The sequence below is a fragment of the Enoplosus armatus genome, chromosome 19 (assembly GCF_043641665.1).
Source record: "Enoplosus armatus isolate fEnoArm2 chromosome 19, fEnoArm2.hap1, whole genome shotgun sequence".
In the NCBI taxonomy this organism is placed as follows: Eukaryota; Metazoa; Chordata; class Actinopteri; order Centrarchiformes; family Enoplosidae; genus Enoplosus; species Enoplosus armatus.
In genome coordinates, this window is record NC_092198.1 from 12,297,792 (window position 1) to 12,319,428 (window position 21,637).

General features: G+C 40.6%; 1 protein-coding gene across 1 annotated transcript in view; it reads right to left on the reverse strand.

Moving 5' to 3' along the window:
- mthfd1l (methylenetetrahydrofolate dehydrogenase (NADP+ dependent) 1 like) overlaps nucleotides 1–21,637 on the reverse strand; it is a 35,255-nt gene that overhangs the window by 1,284 nt on the left and 12,334 nt on the right. Inside the window, exons 19-27 of the mRNA XM_070925472.1 lie at nucleotides 20,489–20,557; nucleotides 16,517–16,628; nucleotides 11,034–11,173; nucleotides 9,993–10,034; nucleotides 7,826–7,929; nucleotides 7,449–7,626; nucleotides 6,392–6,499; nucleotides 6,101–6,253; nucleotides 64–182 (exon numbers count right to left, since the gene is read on the reverse strand). Of these exons, the coding sequence (XP_070781573.1) occupies nucleotides 93–182; nucleotides 6,101–6,253; nucleotides 6,392–6,499; nucleotides 7,449–7,626; nucleotides 7,826–7,929; nucleotides 9,993–10,034; nucleotides 11,034–11,173; nucleotides 16,517–16,628; nucleotides 20,489–20,557 (996 nt within the window). The 3' untranslated portion in view covers nucleotides 64–92. The remainder of the gene's footprint in view (nucleotides 1–63; nucleotides 183–6,100; nucleotides 6,254–6,391; nucleotides 6,500–7,448; nucleotides 7,627–7,825; nucleotides 7,930–9,992; nucleotides 10,035–11,033; nucleotides 11,174–16,516; nucleotides 16,629–20,488; nucleotides 20,558–21,637) is intronic.

The window sequence follows — 21,637 nt, forward strand, 5'->3', positions numbered from 1 at the left end:
CAATGAATGCTCCCTCAGATGACTGGAATGGTATTTTTTATGTCGATGTGTACGAGAGAATACCTTTATGGATATCTTTAATTGGAGCATGCTCAGAAGAGCCCAGTGATCTCCTCTGTGACCGGGTCGAGGTCAATGTCGTAGAAACAGGGTCGGGTTGGGAGACCAGGCATGGTGCTCATCTGAGGGAAACACAACAAAAGCAGAGGGTAAGAAACTTTCTTGGCAAGATGTCTCAAATGACTCATGATGGTCAACATCAAGCTGTAATGCTTTTTCTTGACAAACCTGTTTCATGTTTTTAATGTGGCTATTGTTTCAGGTTGTTGGGTCCAACTCAAAATGGTAAAAAAAAGGACCCACAAACTGCTCGGCACTCCAGGATTGGCTGAACATTTTGAGGACTGTATGTATGAATGTAATGCATCATAAGACAAATAAATACTCAACTTTAAAACAATCTCTAGATTACTGCAATATTTTACAGATGCTTCTTGTGCTGGTTTTGTCCCATTTTAGTGTGCTACTGTCTACTGGGACGACACCATGACTGATATTTACCACATTTTTTATATGCTGAATAAAAGCAAAAAAACCTACCATAAAACAAAGACACCTTATATGTAAAGTTACATCTTCACACTGAGACGTCTGCCATCAAAATGAGAAAAGCATCTGGTACATTTTTGTCATTAACAGGAGTCTAATAAAAATGTCAAGGACAACAGAGCCAAATAAGAAGGTAAGATCACAGTCTAGATAATAACTAAAACCTCATATATCACAAGCCTTTGCCACAACACAGCTGTTCAACACCAAAAGACAATCCACCATGACGTGGTATCAAACCTGGCATAAATGAGAGAATAAGACCAACCCCTATAGGTTCAATGACTATAATCTAGACTCATTTAACTCTGGGCAGACAGATGATCAATGTGTTGACAACCTCCACTTTAGCGGTGATGAATTTAGCAAGAGACAGCGGTTGCTTTGTTCTAACTATAGATAACAAAAAGGCCTCACAGATATGAGACAAAGTTAAGAACCAAAAAGAAATTACAGAAAGGTCTGAGGGGTGAAACGTTAATTAAGTGAGTACAAGTGTTCGACTGTGTGTGGGATAGTTTTTGATCCAACACGCTTTCTGGTGTGCAATAGCTTTATTAGCAAGTGACATATGAAACAGTCGAAACTCATAACGCTTACAGTAGGTTTTCTGAACTTGCAATAATCAAAAGTGCGTCAAGCTTTGATGACCATCAATATAATAATGAACACTATTTCCCAAAGTATTTCCCAAATTGGTGGATTAACTACAAACTGAAAAAACTGCAGTGTTTTCTGACAAATCGATACATAACATTTATTCTCAACAAATTTAAAAGCCTGGGGTACTGGAGAGACTTATCCTTTTGTCCTGTCCACCTCTACAGTATGTGTGTGTGTGTGTGTAACCAGCTGATAGCCAACGTCTATCAGGGAGAGCCATGTGGAGTTGTATTGAGGCAGATTCAATAAGACGCGAAAAACAAACAGTCAGGGTAAATAATGAAATTAAATGACATGAACAGGAAGAGCATGTGACTGGAGGCTCACACGTACAGTCAGCGAGACCCGACAGCATGTGCTATGTGGTTTACTTGCCGAAACTAATATGAAAATTTCAAGTCAATAAATGTGTAACTCCAATGTTTGCTGTCTGACTCATAAAACACTTTTCCTCTCCTAAAAACCCAGCCAGATCATCCCATCTGGGCTGAAAAGTAAATTATCTCGCTCATTAGACAGGGAGCGACATTCTTTGCGTGCCTCCCTCCTTGTGACCCAGGGCCAGTTTTATGGGCCCATTAGTGGAAATGAGACAGAGGGAAGTGACCAGCCAATTTCCTGTCTGAGGAAACACGGCTCTGCATCTAAACGAAGGGACAAAACAAGGAGTACATGCTTACACAATCTGACAGAGCGGATGCTAACTGCTCACTCTCATTGTTGGCTGGTCTGATGTCAACAGTGGCTGCTGTTACACGACACTGTTCTGACCACGTCCATCAATGAGGCTTTAACCACAGATGACTCAGACTATGAGCAGATTTAAAGGAATTCAATATCAATGCATCACATTTTATTCTACTGGAATGCATTAAGAACAATAGCTGCAGATGAATTACTTCATCCTTTGGGCTCCTTTTAGTTGTGACATCACAATGTTCGACACTATTGCATGATGTCACAAATGAATTGGCAAGTAAGAGGAGCTATTCACCTTCATTTTTCCCATAGACAACGTTACGTGACTCACGGTTGAAGCACAAGTGATTGGCATGAAATCATCAGTACAAAAGATGAAGAACTGCGTTAGAAAATGATGAAAAGTCAGAGGTACAAGCATGTGTATATAAAACCTTTGAGGGAGAGGTTGCTGCTAAAGGCGGGTGACAGCTAAAGGTGACAGTGTTTTACGAAAACTGACAACACAAACTGCAGCTTAAATCCATTTATTCTGCGCCAATTTCTAATGAATTCAACGGCAGCCAAACAGTAAATTATCACAACTGGCGCCTGGTGTCACATTTTTGCTTGAACAATTTTTGAAATTTTGTTTCAATTTTAATTGTTAAAGCAATTAATCGATTTTCAAAATTGTTGCCTTTTCATTTTCTGTTGATCTACTAATCAATTAATTGACTAATCCCTTCAGCTAAAGTTGATAATAACAAAGAAAAGTGGGAGATACAATTTCTAATAATGTCTTTGTTTCTTTATCAATACATTTCTGCCATTTCCATCATCCACCTGCTGTCTTTACTCCACCACCTCAAACATGTTGGCGTGGAGCGTACACTTAATGAAGATGCTTCACAACAATAAATAACTAACTGCAAAAGTCTTCCTCTGATGCTAACCTCTATAAATATTGTTCCACACTTCTAATTGATCTCTCCTGATTGAAATAAGAATAAGAAGCCACGCCTCAGTATAAAAGTTGAGTTGGGACCAAAATACCGTTTCATTCTGTTCTGTAGCTGCCCCGCCCCTTTACAAATGTCCAGTAAGATAAGACGACAACTGTATTCATGAGCCAAACTGAAGCGTCATTACTTCATTGTGTAATAACAATCAGCTGATTGATAAATAAGGAAGCAGGCAAGATCTGATCATACTTCTAAACTAAAATTGGCTATAATTACTATAAAATGTGATCGGAAAGTATGACAATGCACCTGCCCTTACCATCCTAAATAACAAGTAGGGCTGCAATAATTGGTAAATAAAAGGAGCTATTCACTTTCATTTTTCCTACATGGTTTAACTTTTTTGCTCAAATGAAACAGATGTGGACTATAACTCTCAGATCACAGGAAGATATGACTAAAAACTTCTAAACAACAATAAAACCGCTTTAAAGTAAATAAGATTCACAAACATGAGTTATTTTGCCTCTCGGCTGTTTGGTGTAAAGTATCAGTGCTGCACATTTAAATATCAAAAGATGCTTAAATGTGTAGACAAACTGTCAAGGTCTTGACGGCAACAAAGGATGCGCTGTTCTGCTGGGCTTGCTCTCCAGCCTGAGAACAAGTTGGCACTCGCGAAAACACACAACACTCCGTGGCTAAAGTTGGAAACTCCACTCAGCCAAATAAGTCCCTCTATTATGCCCAAACACAATGTGTCTTTGTCAGGGAAAACCCTGGAGCAGACAACGTAGCTGGATTTCCACCCCCCACTGATTCTGGAGAAGAGTCTCGGTCAACAACAGCACAGTTACTGCAGAAGAGGATTGAGGAGATTATGAAATTGTATTCAATAGCAAACTCTTGTGCCATTCAAGATTAATGGACCATTAGAGGGAGGTACATGTTGAAATTACAGTGTGAGTAAATATTTAACAAAGAGTCAAATGGATGCTCATTATGTGGGGCTGGGGTTGATTGTGAAAAATCAATGGATAAAATGACGTAGTAACTGGAAAGGTGGGGTTACATCAGTATCAGAGTGCTTCCCTTAGCGAGCACTTTGAACTTCACAGTGAACGCATTACAAAAAAATATATTCATACAATTGCAGTGGATTCTTGGACGATGCAGAGGTTGTGCTGTGTATCTTTCTCTGCATCAGTTTTACTGTAACTGAAGTGAAACTACAGTTGAAGTACAGGTCAGTTTCAAAGATAAAAACCTGAATTTACTGAGCTTGTTGGCCTTTGGGACATAAACTAAATGAAGGTCTACTTTCATCTTGCATGGTTTCTTTCATAGATGCAATCACAGTCCGTTAACCAATCTACAACTTGTTAAACATTAACCAGTTGTGACCATGTGGAATATGCAGCCGGGGGGGGGGGTTCTATCAATCTGAACTGTTTCGGGTTTAATGGCGCAGTGGAGGCAGCTCTAACGGGATATGAACTCTACAGAGATCTATTGTTCTGCTTGCGACCCCTCCCTCACATATCTAACGAATGACATCAGCCCCCTTCCTGATTCTTCACCCGTTAAAGACCCTTAACCTCCCCCCTCCTCTCACACTCACGCCCTCATCGCCTCAGGAGTTTTGTTGGTGAGATCTTTCTACCGCTTGGAGTCAAGTGTGACCTGAGAGTTTACGAATGTTTCACCAGCCGTCATTTCAATAAAAAATGCAAAACATACATATATTATGAAACAGCAACGCTCATGTGCCATCAAAGTAATACACTTTCAATCAAATCTAATGACATGATTTTGAGTTTATGTGATAGGAGAGACTAGAAATCGTGTAGATGAGGCTTGAAAAACAGAGGCAAACCTGGAAGTGGGGTGGGACTTCTATAACTTGAAAAATTCAATCTATGGATCAGTCTGACAGACGAGGGGTGAGCCAAAGAGTTCAAAGAACAATTTGGAGACTTCCTCTGGGTTAGGAGTCACAGTTCAAGGGTTGTCAACTTACCAGTGGCTCCGTGGGCCATGGCAGATCAAAGGCAAGGTAGGGAGACTGGACAGACGCCACACCAAGACGCTGCTATGCCTTCCCAGCATGCCCGGTGTTTGACACCTCTGCCTCTGCCTATCAAAGCCGGGGCCCTCGGGGCACACTGGTGAAACAGCAGGAGGCAAAACGCTCAAGAAGCCGCTTCCTTCCTGCCCGGCCCATCATCAACCAAGAGGCTGCAGCCAGCACAGCTCAGCTCTAACCTGCTCAGTAATATGGTTGTCAGGAAAAACAGGGGACAAGACCCAAATATAAACCTCGCTCAGAGACAGACTTAAGGGAAGGGCGGAGGATGAGAAGAAATGGATACAGCAATAGAGCTGTCAGGAACATAAAGTTTCTACTATGTCGTAGCTCTCTAGCTGCTTGATGCTTGAATTAAGAAGTAAATCAGACTGAAAAAGGAAAGTCTGTGACTAAACTCCACAGCAACAAACCCAGTGGTTTCCCAGAAGTACATATTGGGCTTTTAATGAACTTTCCACTAAGTATAGGCAAACTTAATTTCTGTCCATGACAGTTCTGTCCGCTGCCAAATGCTCCTCTATGTTCACCAGCTAGTTGCTAACTGTGTTTGTCTGCTGTTTGGTGCTGAGCAGGTAGTGTACAGTGGGTTTATAGAGCTTTTTCGCTGAAAACAATGGCGCTATAAGAGCGGTGAGAGTAAACCAAAACAGTTTAGTTGCATGCCGGACAGCTAAACAATGAACTGAAACTCATCACAAAGCTCCACAAAGCCAAGTTGCACATTGTTGCATTGTTTTCCCCTTGTTTCCCCCTTGTCATTTGATACATTGTCATTAGAAAAATATTGATTATAGCCACTTCAGATTAAACTGGAATACATTGTGCAAATGAAAATAGACCATAAACTGTTGTACCATTAAAAGGCAAAACATTAAGCAAGAAAGGAAAAGAGAAAAAGAGATAATTATATTTGGCATTGCCAGCAAAACAAGATTAGATTTGTAGACACGCTGTATTTTAGGTTCTGCAGGTTACTCCTGTGTTATTGCCCACATACAGCCCAATATGAAGGTGGTCCAGGTACAGCTATAAGGCACAGAGACTGAAGTTAACATCAGTCTGCTGCTCTGAACCTTTTCAGACGATGGATACTTACCGTTCCCACTAGTGGGTAGATGAAGCCAGCCCCAATGCTAGCACGGACATCTCTGATTGGCAAAACGAATCCAGTGGGTGCACCCTTCTTGTCCGGCATGTGGGACAGGGACAGGTGAGTCTTGGCCATGCAGATGGGCAATGAACCATAGCCCTGGTTATAGGAAAAAAAAACAAGAAAAGTAGTTAATGTGTGTGTGTGTAAGTAAAAGAGAAAGTGAGACACAAAGTGAGACAGAGAAAGGAGATGAGCTGCATGAGTCAGTTATTATTGCAGCCGCAGTGATCTCACCTGTTGATTGTAGTAATCTATCTTGGCCTTGGCCTCTGGAGAAAGCTCTATGTCATCAGCTCCATACACTTTTTGGGCGATTGTTTTGATCTTCTCCACTATCGGCATCTATGGGAAACACACAGTGTATCAGAGACAGGTAGAAACACATGAGCACTCCAGTCAAAGGGAATTAGATTTAGTGAATACACATCCATGTGACATCACTAAGAGCTACTCAGAGCAAATTAAATAATTTAACATGTTCGACTCATACTAGATACTGCCTACCTTTGATCTCATCTGCTTTCTCTGCTGTCGAAACAAATGCCATTACTATTTGACGACCCTCGCACACATTGGACGTGTCGCACCATGTTGTCAACAGGACCGCACGGCATATTGACCATTAACATATGTAACATATATATCCTGAATAAGAGAATTTGGAGAGCTGCCCAAGATTGAGAAATCTGTCGCTTGTTATTTCACTTGATTCCATACCTGAATCTTTTTTTAATATCATCTTTATAACTGTTTAACTTTTTAACTGTGGATCAGTGAGAGCCCCACACCGCCAACAAAACAAAACCTTCTGCTATATCTTAAAGTCCAGCCCACTGGTCCACCTAGCTGCAATAGTGAACAATTCACTAATTTCACTGGATTTTATTGTACTTCAAATTGGATTTATTACACGAGCACTGGAGCTATTGTATTCCTATTGTTGGACTATTGGTATGCACATGCATACTGCAAAAAGGTGCGCATGCACACAGACACACAGACACAGAGCGTAACAGGATCAGTTAATGTAAGTCACAACTTCCCAAACTCACTAACTCAAACCAGCTGATGTTTTCTTTTGGAGCGTAGCCAGAGAACGTGGAGGCAAAAAAACATCACTATTTACTGCAAATGAAAGTGCCAATACTAAAAGACTAGGACTAAGGATAGGATAATGACAACTGCCTATCATACATCAAGTCTTAAAAACATGTCTGGAGGGAATCTTTAATAATGATCATTTGTGAAACCCACAAAATGCAGATTTTCCATACAGAGTATCTGTTCTCACCTCTGTGTTGTACAGGAACTGGAAGTCGCTGGGTCTGCTGGCAGCTTCATTCACAGCCTGGGCCAGCTCTAGGGAACCTCGCCCGCCCTGCGCCCAGTGCTGACACGGCACAGCGTCAGATGCTCCACACTCCTTTGCTAGCTGACACACAAGGTCAATCTCTGCCAGGGTGTCAGTCCTAAAGATTCAACAAGGGAAAAGCTGTTAGCAGTGTGTGATGGCCATGACGACAAACTACGTATTTAGACAAAATTAAGCGAACAAAAATGGTGCTTCTGTGGGCCCAAGGAATGTACGGACTATCCCATTACTACTGTTAAGTCTATTCATTTACTACATATTATGGAAAAGTTGATGACTCAAGTTATATTACTTACTTGAAGACATTGAGCGCCACCACGACTGGTACCCCAAACAGGTGTGCTATTTGGATCTGCTTCTTGAGATTGCTACGGCAACCACCTGCAACAAGGCTCAGATTCTATAAAGGAGGTTAGAGAGACAGAAGAAACAAAGCAAAGGTCAGACATGTATAATTGTAATTCAATTGAAATTGAAAAATTGTACTAGAGCTGGGTGTCTAGCTCATGTAAGCATAATTTGAAGGATATGACAGGAAATCCGGACATCCAGTGAAAGCTCACTTTAAATGGCTTCATTTCCTATTTACCCATTTAGCTGGAGTAGTCCAAACTAATAGCAAATACATCAGAATTCAAGGCATTCACTTTGTGCCTTGTTAGCAACAATTAGTTTGACTTTGTTTTGGTATACTGTTAACATTTGCAGTAGCTATACTTCAAGTATTGTATTACAACATATAGGGTTTCTCCATGGGCCAAGGTCAGTCCGCTTTAGCCGCGCACCACCAAGCCAAGCCATGCATTTCCACTACAGCGTCACAGCAGGGGATAGCCGTGCTGTGCTGCTGTGGTCCTGCTCGGTAGCAAGGCTGACCACGGCCAACTTGTGTCCTCAGCGAGTATGTCTCTCTTTGTTTTCAGCTCTCAGTATTTTTGTAGCTTCTACCTTAATCTCTGCAGTTTTGGGGTTCAGTTTCACTCCTCTGTTCCCGTTTTTACTTTCAGATATCAGCCTTATTTTACCGTTTACTGATCGCTTTCAGCTGTATTGAAGCTGTTACAGCCAGAGCAAGCTGAGAAGGGCTGCCGTGGACAAAACACTCACACCTGCCCGCAGCCATTCACGGCCCGGCTGGTACGACCACCTCCCCTACACTGGAAAAACCCTCATAGAATAAGACTGGCAGTATCCTGCTGTGTTCAGGATGTATCTGTATTTATCATTCTCACATTGTATAATACTATGTGTAGAAGTCCAGCTACTCCCAAGCACATTAACAGCATATTGTGAAGCTTCTCCAAGTTTGACCACAGTAATCCAATCTTGCACTGTGTGTGTGTGTGTGTGTGTGTGTGTGTGTGTGTGTGTGTGTGCGCGTGCGTGCGTGCGTGTGTGTGCGTGTGTGTGTGTGCGTGCGTAGCCCCGGGCTCAGAGCAGTAAGGCCATACAGGTCCCATAAATTAATTTCCCTGGCTCTGTTTTCCCCAGTACTTCTGGTTCTAGTTACAGGCTTCACAATTAACTTATACTGCTTCATTATTTACTCAGCTGCCTGAAAGACCAGTGATTCTCGCCAGATATGAACGTGCACCCGTGCACACACAGACACACACACACCAAAAGAATCCCACCTCCACTTTGTTAAAGCCGAAATACCCGGAAACCACATGCAAAGGTTCCATCTGTGCTGTTAATCGAATGAGTCCTCTTAACCATGTTAGAGGGCGAAGTATCTATGCATATAGGCAGAGAATTAAATGCCCACGACAATACAGCTGGAGGCCTGATATGTTGAGTACAATCTGAAATTTCCTTTATTGCATCACACACAAATATAAATGTGTCAAATGATGGGTCCTTTCCCAGCTTTTTCCTGGCTCATACCACACACACACTTGGCCTAAAGGACAAACCAGCATAAAGAATTTGATAAGTGATATGTTAACTGTGTGAACTGTGTTGCACCAATGTGTAAGTGTGCAGTAAGTTATCTCCATGCAAGTCAGAGTTATCCTGCTCTTTCACATCTTCACAGAAGGCCTGTAAGTGGCCCCAAGGGCATGTTGGGAATATCGAGGGCCACAAAGGTACACTAGCTGCTTCGCCACCCAGAGTTATGTATGGCTGCCATGGCAGTTCACTCAAAAACACAACACACAGGCACACCACTGAATAGCGTTATGTTAATGAGCATGTGATTGTTGTATAATTGGAGTCTTGCATTGGTTTAAGTTTAAATAGCTTTAATTTTCCTGATATCCTGACCTTTACGACTAAATGTAATAAAACAGGCTGAGCCGATTATCTTAACTTGATTGGAAGTGACATGACAACCCACAAACTACTCAGAAATGTTTACACATTTGTCCCGTCCCCCTCATGTTTTTCTTTTTATCACAGTGGCTATACTTATTTCTGTGTATATTTGAGTGCATGTATGTATATCTATTTGGCTGATACCTCATCAATGTACTCTCTGGGAAGAGGCGCGCCTGCTGACACCTAAAAACACACAAAGAAAACAAATAAATCACACACATTCACAATGTATCATTTTATTTTTCATCTGGTTTTGCTTTTTTTGGAAACATTTATGTGTAATGCAGAACTGTTGATTTCTTGCCTTGTTCCTCTTTTCAATTTTTTCATGGAAAATCCTTCAAATATTGTTATTCATTTGGGACACAGACCAATAAATACCATCTATCCAGACTTCTGTAATTATTTTTAATTGTATGAATGTGGGTCACTCAAATATTTTTCATGGAAGAATGCACAAATATCTGCAAGTTTCCAAACCAAACTAGAACATTAGCCTGAGCCATCACGAATGCTATCTTGCCCTTTCCCCCCCGGGGATCAATAAAGTATTTCTGATTCTGATTCTGATTCTGATTAAATGCCCTTCTTGTTCTTTTTGTTTGGAATGGGACCATATACTGTGGGTAATCTGCAGTATGGAGGTGTACCAGAACAGCATATAGGTGGAAACATTGCCATCTCACTGGAAAGTTGTTGGATTGAGTAGTACCACACAGAGAGACATTTAGTCCATAAAAAGGGCACTAAAACCTTCATGCAACCTTCTGACGTGTCCTAGTTGGATGCAATGCATACATGTTTTGTTTGTAGTGCAAATGGATATGCTACAAGATAACTTTCAGTGATTGTATAAAGTGGTTAATCAATTTCCACTGAGTTACAGTTCTTTAACAGCATGTCAGCCTTTTTTATGAAAAGCATGTTTCTGTTTATGTGAGGTGATTAAGACTATGTACATAACAGTGTCATATGCTAGTTTAGGGTGTTGAAAACATATTATTATTGTTAATTCTACAACATTAGAGAAAATGGATGGGTAAAAGCCAGGCTGCAAGACCACATTATGATATACATCATTATGGAGAGAAAAAGAGAAGAAGGTGAGGTTGCCTTTGTAAAGTATCCAATTCAAAACATATCAGTCTGTGGTGTTTTGTTGACAGTGTTGTGTTAACTTACATTTGGGCCACCGCCATGCATCTTTAACGCTCGGACAGTTGCAACCAGCACCACCACATTTGGCCTCAACCCCGAAGCCCGGCATTTGATGTTGAAGAACTTCTCCATCCCGATGTCCGCTCCAAAACCAGCTTCTGTCACTGTGAGGAAACAGACAGGAAGTTTCTATAAAGCAGAAGAAAACACAACTACACATTTCCATTTCAAAAAGTCTCATTATTTATTGCATGTTAAGACTCTGTATACAAACAGATAGTGACTAAGCAATGTTTTTTCCATCTTTTGTTTGTGCTCTTAAGTAAAGACATAGGAATTGCCAAATAAATTCCCTGCACCATACCACAACTGTGTTAAATAGGCAGTGAAGTTCACGATGATAGCCAACATTGACTGATCTGATCTGATCCTGAGCCATCACTTGTATCCTCTCTATCTCTTTGTTTAATGATTAATACCATTTTTTTCTCTCGAAACCAACCAACCTTTTTGCGAGTTCAGTCAGACATCTTTAAAGAATCATGGGAATAAGATGTGAATCTGACCGTGTTTCTGTCTGAAGAGGAACACTGTATTGAGTAATGGGTTCACTGTAAGGGCTCTCAAAGAGACAGAGGGCCTCTGATATGGACAGCCTTACACACAGGCCCCTTGAACATGCTCCAAACAAAGCAAATAGTCCACCTGGAATGACAGCCTTGTTAAGATAAGGTTTCCTGTTACTTGTACTCTTACGTGTGTGTATGTGTGTAGGGCTGTGCGCATGTGTGTGTGTGTGGAACCATTGTATTAAAACACTTGCTGGTGGGCCAAAACTAGAATTTTAGAGGAAGGTTGATTTCACACCTAACTTGTTTAGTGAGGTTTTAACAACTTCTGGTGTTTTTTCCCCATTTAGTGCAGTAACTGTTAAGCCTTGGGGGAACACTGTCATTTGAACCCTGGAAGGGAAAGAAATAACTGCACAAATTTCATAACCAAACTGTGTGAACACTAAAACAACAGATGATGCTCTGTCAAAAAACAAAGCACATTTTAGAAGAAAGCAAAGTCATTAAATGACACTGGAATCAACAAGGAGATTCACAGAGAGAGAGAGAGACAGATGGAGAATCAGAGCACAGTTACATAAGAACTTGACAATGTTAATGGAGAACGAGTGGTTTGGTTTAACAGCCAAGGTTTAGTCAAGTATTGACAGTTGTATTATTCTAATAAAGATCTATTAGTTCTTAAGTTATATCCCACTAGTTGCTCGCTACAACTGGGGAGCAGGCCAACACCCTTTCCCTGAATTCACTGGGCAGTCCAGCACAACTGTTTCCACCGGTGAAAGGTGTACGTTATTGAACCAGTCCAAATCAGTTGCATTCACCTTCTGTCTGTGTAATTTATGTGTGGGCAGCCTGTGTGTGCAACACAACAACCAACAGCTAACCCTCTTAACATTTAATTCATTTAAAGGATAATAATGAAATGTGACCAGGAGGCATGTCAGGAATCAAATGAAATTATGTGATAAATTATGTGTATGTTACATGCTTGTGTGTGTGCACAGATTTGATCTATAATGTAAATGCACAATTTATAGTGTGCAGTTAAGCTGTGACAGGAATGATTTGTATCAATTCCTTTGGGATTGAAAATTTATTGTGTTATTGATTCTAGACAGCAAAAAGGAAATTGAATTATGCTTAATACATTTTATAAATTAATTGCTTCAAAAATAAATGTACTATGAAATACTATGAAGAAAACATTGTTTGGTTACAACAATATACATGAGGCCTTTGGTAAGAAAAGAGTAATTCACTGTAGCTTACAGTGCTTGCGGCTGACACTTGATAAAGCACATCACTCTGAGGCTTTAGTGAGAAAACACGTGAAGAAATGTATCACTCTGCTCTTTCTGCATTACTAGTGAAAGCACGATGTATTTCACCAGAGATGCAGGAGTAAAAACACTGCAAGGAAGGGACGGAGAGAAGAGGAGGAGAAAGGAAAGGAAGTGGAAAAGACACAAAGAGCTAAATTAAATTAGAGAGGCGAGAAGATCTTCAGGGGACAAGCACAAGAGGAGAATGGTGAAAAGGAGAAAAAGCATAATTTCATTACTAGGATTTAACAGTCTGTGGGAATATAAATGACAATATTGTGGTTTGGTGGGCCTTGGCTGCATCGTCTCCATCTTAACAAGTCTCTCTGAGCAAAGAGCAACAAATAAAGCCTGAGGGATGAGCACAAGAATGTAACTGGACTTTATTTGGCCACAGACCGCTGACAGAGTGTAGTGTTTCTCGTTAGCGATTCGTTACTGAACCAGCCTGCCAATGAAAATCACATTCTTAGGTACAGGATTTGTGGATGTGTCCATAAATTGTGTGATCTCCCACAAACCTAGCACAGGAGTACTCATACCAGACATGCACACTAAAAGGCAGAGCAGAGCATAATCAGAGGGAAAATAATGAAAACAAAGACAGTGAGTACAACAAACCTTCCACTATGGCATTACACCAAGCGAGAGATTGACCCCAGAGGATGTCATGAGGAAACACTTGCAAACTTCCTGCTCTGTGTGACAACCTTGAACTGCCCAGAGAGCAAGAGGGGAGGAAGAGGTCAATGATGGTGTGAGTGAAAAGAGAGCTGGATGGTGTTACTACCAGTCAAAGCATTGGTATCAGCACCCCTGCCAATAAAAACACTAACAAAAAGGCTGGAAAGTAGCCTAAATCAACATGACCATCTACTTCCTGTTAGAGCTTTCCACAATAAGCCATGTTGTACTTGGTTGGGTTGCAACTAATTATTATTTTCATTATTTATTAATCTGTTGATTATTTTTTCAATAGATCAGTTGTCTTTAAAATGTCAGAAAATAGTGAAAAATGCCATTCACTATTTTGCAGAGCCCAAGGTGTCTTCAAATAGCTTCTTTTATCCGACAAAACCAAGATATATTCAATTAACAAGGATATAAAACTGAGAAAAGAAGCAAATGTTTATATTTGAAAAGGACCCTTTTCTGTACTTTTTACCTGGGCCTTTATCTTATATTAATGGATCTTAAAAATTGGAGTTAATCATTATCTCTCGACCATCTTATTGATTACTAAGCTAATTTAACAATAATGCATTAATGCACATTGTATACAGAAATCTAGGATGGAGAATTTAAAGGCAATTTGACTAAATTATATAAAACTACCAAATGAGTCTGAGTGAAATGTGTCTTTTAAAACCAACAACAGTATGTTTATGAAACACTTGTAAGTTTAGGACAAGTTAAAGCAGGAACTGTACACGTCCTGAAATGTTTTACATGCTGAATGAATCGTCATTACTCAGAGGCCAATTCTCTAACAGCCCAGATGATTTGTTGCTTTAGTTTAGGGAGGCTTTGCGGTGTGGGAAATCTTACAGTGAGTCAGTATCAGGGGGTTATCTGCGTTCAGTACTCCAGACTGTTAATGATACAGGAATCCCTCACATCTGGCATGAGGAATTCATCCCCCAGCAGCAACTTTCCAATAGCAGCATTTCTCCATTTTGAGTCCAGATTCCAAAGAGACTTGAAAAACCCACAATAATACAGAGCATGATGAAGCATGGCCATGAGAGGAGTATGTTCATACACACCCCCACAACCCTCAGAGTTCACAAAGAGTTCATGTACTTCCTTTGCCACATGAGAGGAGCTTTATGAGATAATTAAACTGAACTGTATATTACTTGTGGTTACATCGGATTCAAAGGCTGAAATAATAATTTCGGTTTAATACAGTTTGGTTATATTTTTTGTAGTTTTGGACGTAGCTTTTTCATTGTCCTATCCATTCCTATAATAACATTGCACTCCTGATTTTCCTGCTATTTTGATCTACTCTCTACGCCTGACATCTATTGCATGTATGTGTCCTTGAAGAAGGATCCCTCCTCTGCTGCTCTTCCTGAGGTTTCTTACATTTTTTTCCCTGTTAAACGTAGTTGCTTGGGGGAGTTTTTCCTTAACCGAATCAAGGTCTAAGGATAGGATCTCCTGTGTTCATGCGATAGCCTGTCTGTCTGCCGTTTTGTGCTGAGCAGGTAGCATATAGTCAGCTACCTGATGTGTCTGGAAACAGGGTTGATGAGACCGTTGCCTTAGTTATGCCAGTTTTCCTGTGCAATGAGGGATTATTACTGACATTTCGAGTGCGCTTTCCGTTTTACCTTCAGCTAAAGTGGTTTAGATAATCTAGCTAAAGTGTTGGCTTATTTATATCCCGATTGTCTGACAGCTAATTTCTAGTCCCGTCTTTGTTGGGATGTCACCATGTTTGAAGATCAAATATTTTGGTCAGTACAATGTTTTCATTACCAATAGAAATGATGATCAAAACTAAGAAAATGAGAACCAAGTTGTAATGAACCAGAATTCTCCTTTAACTTGACGATAAAACTAGATCAAACAAAAAGCTGACTAGTAATTTTCTTAACTTTGTTATCGTGTTATTATTCTTTTCAGTGGTGCCGGTTAAAGACAGGCAAAGTTTGTAGCATCAGAGAAAAGAGCTTGAGAGGGTGGGTGCCAGCTGCCAAGGGAGAAAAAGGAGGGAGGTCGAGTTCCTGGCATACCTGAGAGTCAGGTAACAAACACACAGACAGGGAAGGGGAGGGAACGAGACAGACAGATGGAAAACAAGAGGGGTGGAGAGGTGGAGGTAAAACACATACGCTCCAGTGTTGTGAAACCCAACTCTCTGCTCACGCTGCCTTCACATCAGCTCACAGATGACAGCCTGTTTAAATTTTGTGTATGCCCAAAGAGTCACCCTTCTTTTTTTCCCTGTTATTGCTCTCGCACAGAAAAGTCTCATATACACATAAATATAACCATTGACGAGATTTGGATGTACATGCACCTGACAAAACCCACAAACTCAACAACACACACACACACACACACACACACACCTACATTCCAAACATGTTTCTGCAGCCAAAGTAAATGAAGACCGACAGACAGCAGCGGGATAGATAGACAGATAAAAAATGGAAATACTCAAGTATGCTTTGACGTTGAAGGGATTAGTGTGGTTTACTCTAAAGCATTCCAGGGGCTCTTAAGATTATCAATCAGCTTCCTTCCTCTCTCCTGTGTTTTTTTTACACAAACTTTCCACCAGTTTCCTAGAAAGTTACGCAGCAGCAAGACACCAGAGCAGCACACTAGTCAACCAGAGCCAGAACCAGAACTGAGATGAATGTGGGCTAAAGGTTGCGACAGCAGGGGAGCAAGCAGAAGTTCATGACTGGAGTAAATTGTAAATTATAGTTTAATCTGCCCTGCTAAGAAAGCTTATGCCTTCAATTCCTCCACATCTGGGGCTCCCAGATTCTACAGTTAACATCTTATTGTCTGTCATCCCCAAAGGTTTTGCGGTTGTGCATCTGCTTTAGCTCGTGTGTGTGATCTGTGTGTGCGTACTGTGTGCACTTACCCACAAAGCCGTCCCGTCCAACCAACTTCAAAGCCAGCTTGTCCGCCAACACCGAGGAGTTGCCATGGGCGATGTTGGCAAAGGGCCCAGCATGGACAAACACTGGCGTACCCTGCAACAATTAGAGAGGCACATAAACATGCAGGAGGAGTTGAGAAAACAGTGTTACCCACAGCAACTCACCCGACCACGTTTCAATAAGGACTAACCAGTGCTTTCATACTAAATTCAACATCTTTCAGAAACATCCAGGATAAATATTGAAGTGTGGATGCACTTTGGCTAGCACTGTGTTTGTCTAAACAGTAGGCACAAGTTTTGGGGGGTAATCGACTGGCATGCCAGCCTGACTGTGGGCCAGGCTTCCTTCCCCTGCTGATTTGGATGACTCCCTAAAGGCTGGACACACACACAAACTAAAGGAGCACTTCAAGTGCAAGTTTCTGTGTCTGGCAGACACTCAGGCCAGTACAATTACTTTCAGTTGACATTTACAACATGACCAACCTTACAACTCTGAACTTAAACACAACAGTGTTTGTACAGACATGTGTTAAACATATTATAGGCTGACAATGCGCAGATCAAATAAATATGGAACGTCCCATTTTTAAAAGTAGAGCTTTGACTTTCACATTTACGGTGGAGTAAACATTCAAACTGTGAGGTCTAAGAGCTCAGTTCTTGATCAGGAGTATGGTGAACTCAACCTTGTTTGTAACAGGAGTTGAGAATATCTACCTTTATTTATGGAATAAGGACTTCAATCTACTTACACCACTAAAATGTTGTGCCAATAATATGATCTCACATTGATTTTCTACAATGGCACTTTGTGGTGCTTTCTTCTCAAATGAGGTGAAACTCTGCTACTACTGGCAGCAGACCTATCCTGAAAGGTTTGCAGGCAACAGCACTGCAGCGTTAGTTCTGAATTATTCAAAGATATTTTGCTGTGTGCATCCAGCTTAGACAAGGCGGGGCATCAAAGAGTACGGTTGCCAAGGAAAGGTCTACTCGTCAAGATCACAATCCTTCTGTTGCACTCATGACAGACTTACTGAGAAAACGGGTCAAGAAGAAAACCGAGGAAACCAACTGACCTATTGTTACACTGCATGTGAATTCCTTGAGAGGGAGGAAAGAGGAAGGATGGGAAGGCTTTGCATGATTTTCTAAGCTTTTGTTTGCATACCTCTCCCTCTGCCTGCATAAACAGCCTCCCCTCGGAGGAGTAAATCAGCCATTCAACAAGGCTCTGACAAATACTGCCACTTGTCTGTTTGTCTATGTAAAGATTACAGAAGCATCTAACTGCATGAAAGAGTGAATACATGGAAAAGAGGCAAGTCAAAGGAAACAAGAGAGAAAGCCACAATATAATATAATATACATTATATATAATATAATGACAAAAAAACAGCATTGTAGTACCGTTATCCATTCAATAACATGTCCCTTTCTTTATTCAAATGGAAAGTCAACACACGTCATACACTACGTGGATTTCCATGTGTGTTTAAATCTCCTGAACTTTAACTTGACCCAGTTCACACTTTACACTCTTTCCACATCCGTACATGAGGGAATGTGATTCAGGAAATAAATAAGCCACAACAGGGTGATGAAAGTGGAAATAAATGAAAAGTAGAGTGTGTCACCTCTTCAACTGGGGGACAAGAGGATTGTGAAGACTAGGGAAACGAACAAAAACAGGAAGATGGAGATCATGTCACTGTTTCCTCTTCTTGTGCATCTTTTGCACTGTCCACCACACCAGCTGCAGACCAGTGCTACACTGATAAAAAAAATGTTCCCAGCCTAGATTTTCAACAAGTATTCAAACCTGGGAGCCTGTAGTCACAGGTCTGATTGTCTATACTATACTGCCTCTCACAGTGAAAGATGCATGTAGTTCGGTGAAACTCCACATAGACAGGATGTTTGAAAAACACACAGAATGACTGAGGTCTGCTTAATAGACACGTACACAGGGAGTGGGTTCAAAAAGTATCCCTTTTCCTCTTGTGCTATGTCTCCTCCAAACCCTTCCCCATCTGAAACAACACAGAAATGCATGCTCTAACACAAACACATAGCTTCCATATGCCAACTCTATTCTCATGTGTGCTTCTGTATTCAACACACACAATCACAAGCGAAGAGGGCATAAAGGGCACAGGCGGTCAAGCTCAATGGAAAATTCTCATGGAGCTCTGAGGCCAGGTCGGTCCCAATACCAGATCCCTGACCAGAATCACAGGAAACACACACAGGAAACGGTTTCACACAACAGGACCGCAATGCTTCCTCCAAAAAAACAGAAAGTAACCAAATCTTTGCTGCATGCAACTCTCCACCCCCTCTCCACCCTTGAAAACACTCAGTCTGTTTGGTTTCCCCACCCAATAGCCATGTAATCAAGCTTTCTGTTCAAAACCAACAAAGAACAAACAAATGTAAAATAACCCTACAACAAAAATAATTAGCAGAAGCATGACTGCTAACATTGTAAACTTTAATGACTGGCAGCAAACTTTTGGCCTCCAACCCAGAGTCTCAGACTCAAAGTGAGAAAAGCAAACACAGAGCATCAACATCAAAAAACAAAATGCCAGAATAATCAGATAAGTAATGCAGCATTTCTGTTAAAAGAAAAAAAAGGCGCTTTAAGGACAGAGGGGGGAAGAACAGGGAAAAAGTATGTTTTTCAGTTCATAGTTAAACTTTAAAAAAATGTTTTACAAGACTGGCCTGTGGACTATCTTACCCATTAGGTGATGAGAACTTAAAACATTAAACAAATTCCCCTGAAAATAAATATGCTGATTATTTCAATTTCAAATGTCTTGTTTTGTCCAACCAACAGTCTAAAACCCAAAGATATTCAGTTTAACCATAGAAAGTTGAAAAAGATTGCAAATTTGAGAAGCTGGAAACAGTCAATTATTTTTTGTTTAAAGATTGACTTGAATGATTAGTTGATTATCAAAATAGTTGCTAATTCATCCTTTCATTTCAGCTCTATCAAAAATGCTGTGATATATGGACTATATTCCTGTATACAGATGAATACATGACTGGTAAACTAAAATAGTTACTAATATTTAATTTTCAAATTGTTGCTTCTGATGGCTACATAATAAAATCTAACAATTCATTTTTTTAAATAAAAGTTTCATCTTCTAAAAATAATTATTTTTCTATCACTCTGCGTATTTTATGCCTACTGACACAATGAGCACAGGAAGTGAATGATACCAGTCCCAGGCAACATGCAGGATATAAAAGACTACATCTTCTTCCTTTAGTAGATAAGTTAGTTAATGGCCTGCCGTCCATAAATTTAGTGCTTCTTTTAAGTGGGCTTTTGTTGTACCAGAAAGGCCAAAGATCAAGGCTAGATGTTTGGTTTGTTATTGGTTCATTAAATCCATTAAACCTCTAAACTCTCACTCCTCTCCATTTCTCCATCCATCACCTTTTTCCTCTAGCACAGAGACAGCTTAGGGTCACTGATGGTATATGAAAGTGTGTGTTTGTGCACATGCAAGAATTGTTTATGTGCCTGTGTGATCACATGTACAACAACGGTAATGTCGGTAATGTCTCAAAAGCAAAATGAAAGCCAGATGTTGTGAGCGACTGGTCATCAGATTAAACGGTTTCCTCAGGACAGTATGAATCTGGATGTGCTGAGCTCCACCTGCCCTCTACACACTGCTAAGCTGCTATTAAGATAAAGAGCCTGGGGAGGAAAAGGTCAATCTATCATCCTTTCTTAAAAGCTCTCAGTGGAGCACCTCTTTCTCCTTCTTTCTTTTCCCTGACAGCAGAAGTAGAGGTAGATCTAGCGCACACTTCCAATGTCCCTGTGGACTGCCAACCTATTTATTCTAAAAGATATTCACCAGAGGACGCTCAGTTGAGCTGGGTGATGACTGTTTAAGTGGGGTTATGTGTGTGTCTCACCTCAAGGGTCTGCATCAATGTGGGCTTGATGGCATCCTTCATTAACACCGCCAGTGCTCCACTCACACCCTGACAGGGAGCAAGAAAGAAATATGAGGGCAGTGGCTGGAAACAAGAGATTCAGACAAAAATGTTACCTTCCTAATCCAAACAAGTGATATTGATGTAAAGAATGGTCAAACAGTTGTCCAATACAGATGACAAATGGCACTACAGTCCATTTGTAGGTCTCTGTCCTTTACGCTTTAAAACTGCAAGTAAAGCTTGCTTACCAAAATATACCTTGTCAGCAATCTTAACACACATTTAGTATGCACACAGTCATATACCATATTCTCACGGGGCTGGCTCTGAGGTGTGGTGATGTTTTTGCATTAAGACTAATCAGAAAGACTAATGTAACGTTATAGGGGATCCTCCTCTACAGCTCTGGAAAAACACAGGCCACAGTCTTCTGTGGGAAACCAGAGCCAGCTGACCCCACAGATGTATCTGGTGAGAGGTGTGAAAACTCTGCTCAACGTCATAATCGCAGGTTACGCCTAGATTAGACGTGTTGTTTTGAAGAGAGGAAGTGGTACGTTAGTATGGAAGCAAGTTTGGCAGAAAATTGCAGAAAGGACAGTAGAGACTAAATGTTTTGTACAGGCGTCTCCGAAAACAAGATTTCAGATCACTGCCTAAGGCTTTGTTAAACTGCTCAAGCACTGCAACTACAAGAAAATAGACAAAACACAAGCAAATAAAGAAGAAAAACAACATCTTCAACACGCTTTCAGTTTGAAAACACAAGCAAATAGAGAAACACTACAAGTCGTACATAATGACAGAACTTAGTTACAACACAATAGAAGTTTACGAGGGACATGGAAAACTGATGAGAGCTGAAGTCTGAAGCTAGATGTATAGCCAGTAGCTCCAATATTATCAAAATCATAATATAATGTTAAAACTAAACTAGATATGGTTATTTTCAAATATCATTGACTGCATTGGACTTAGAGCAAGTTTCTTTGTGCCATGTATCTGCTGTCAAAGTGGCATGTGTGATGCATGTGTTATTTAAGTGGTGAACATGTTTTCCTCACTTCTCTACACTTCTTTCTGCATGGCGACGACAGAGAAAGTCTCTTTGTTTATTTGAACTAA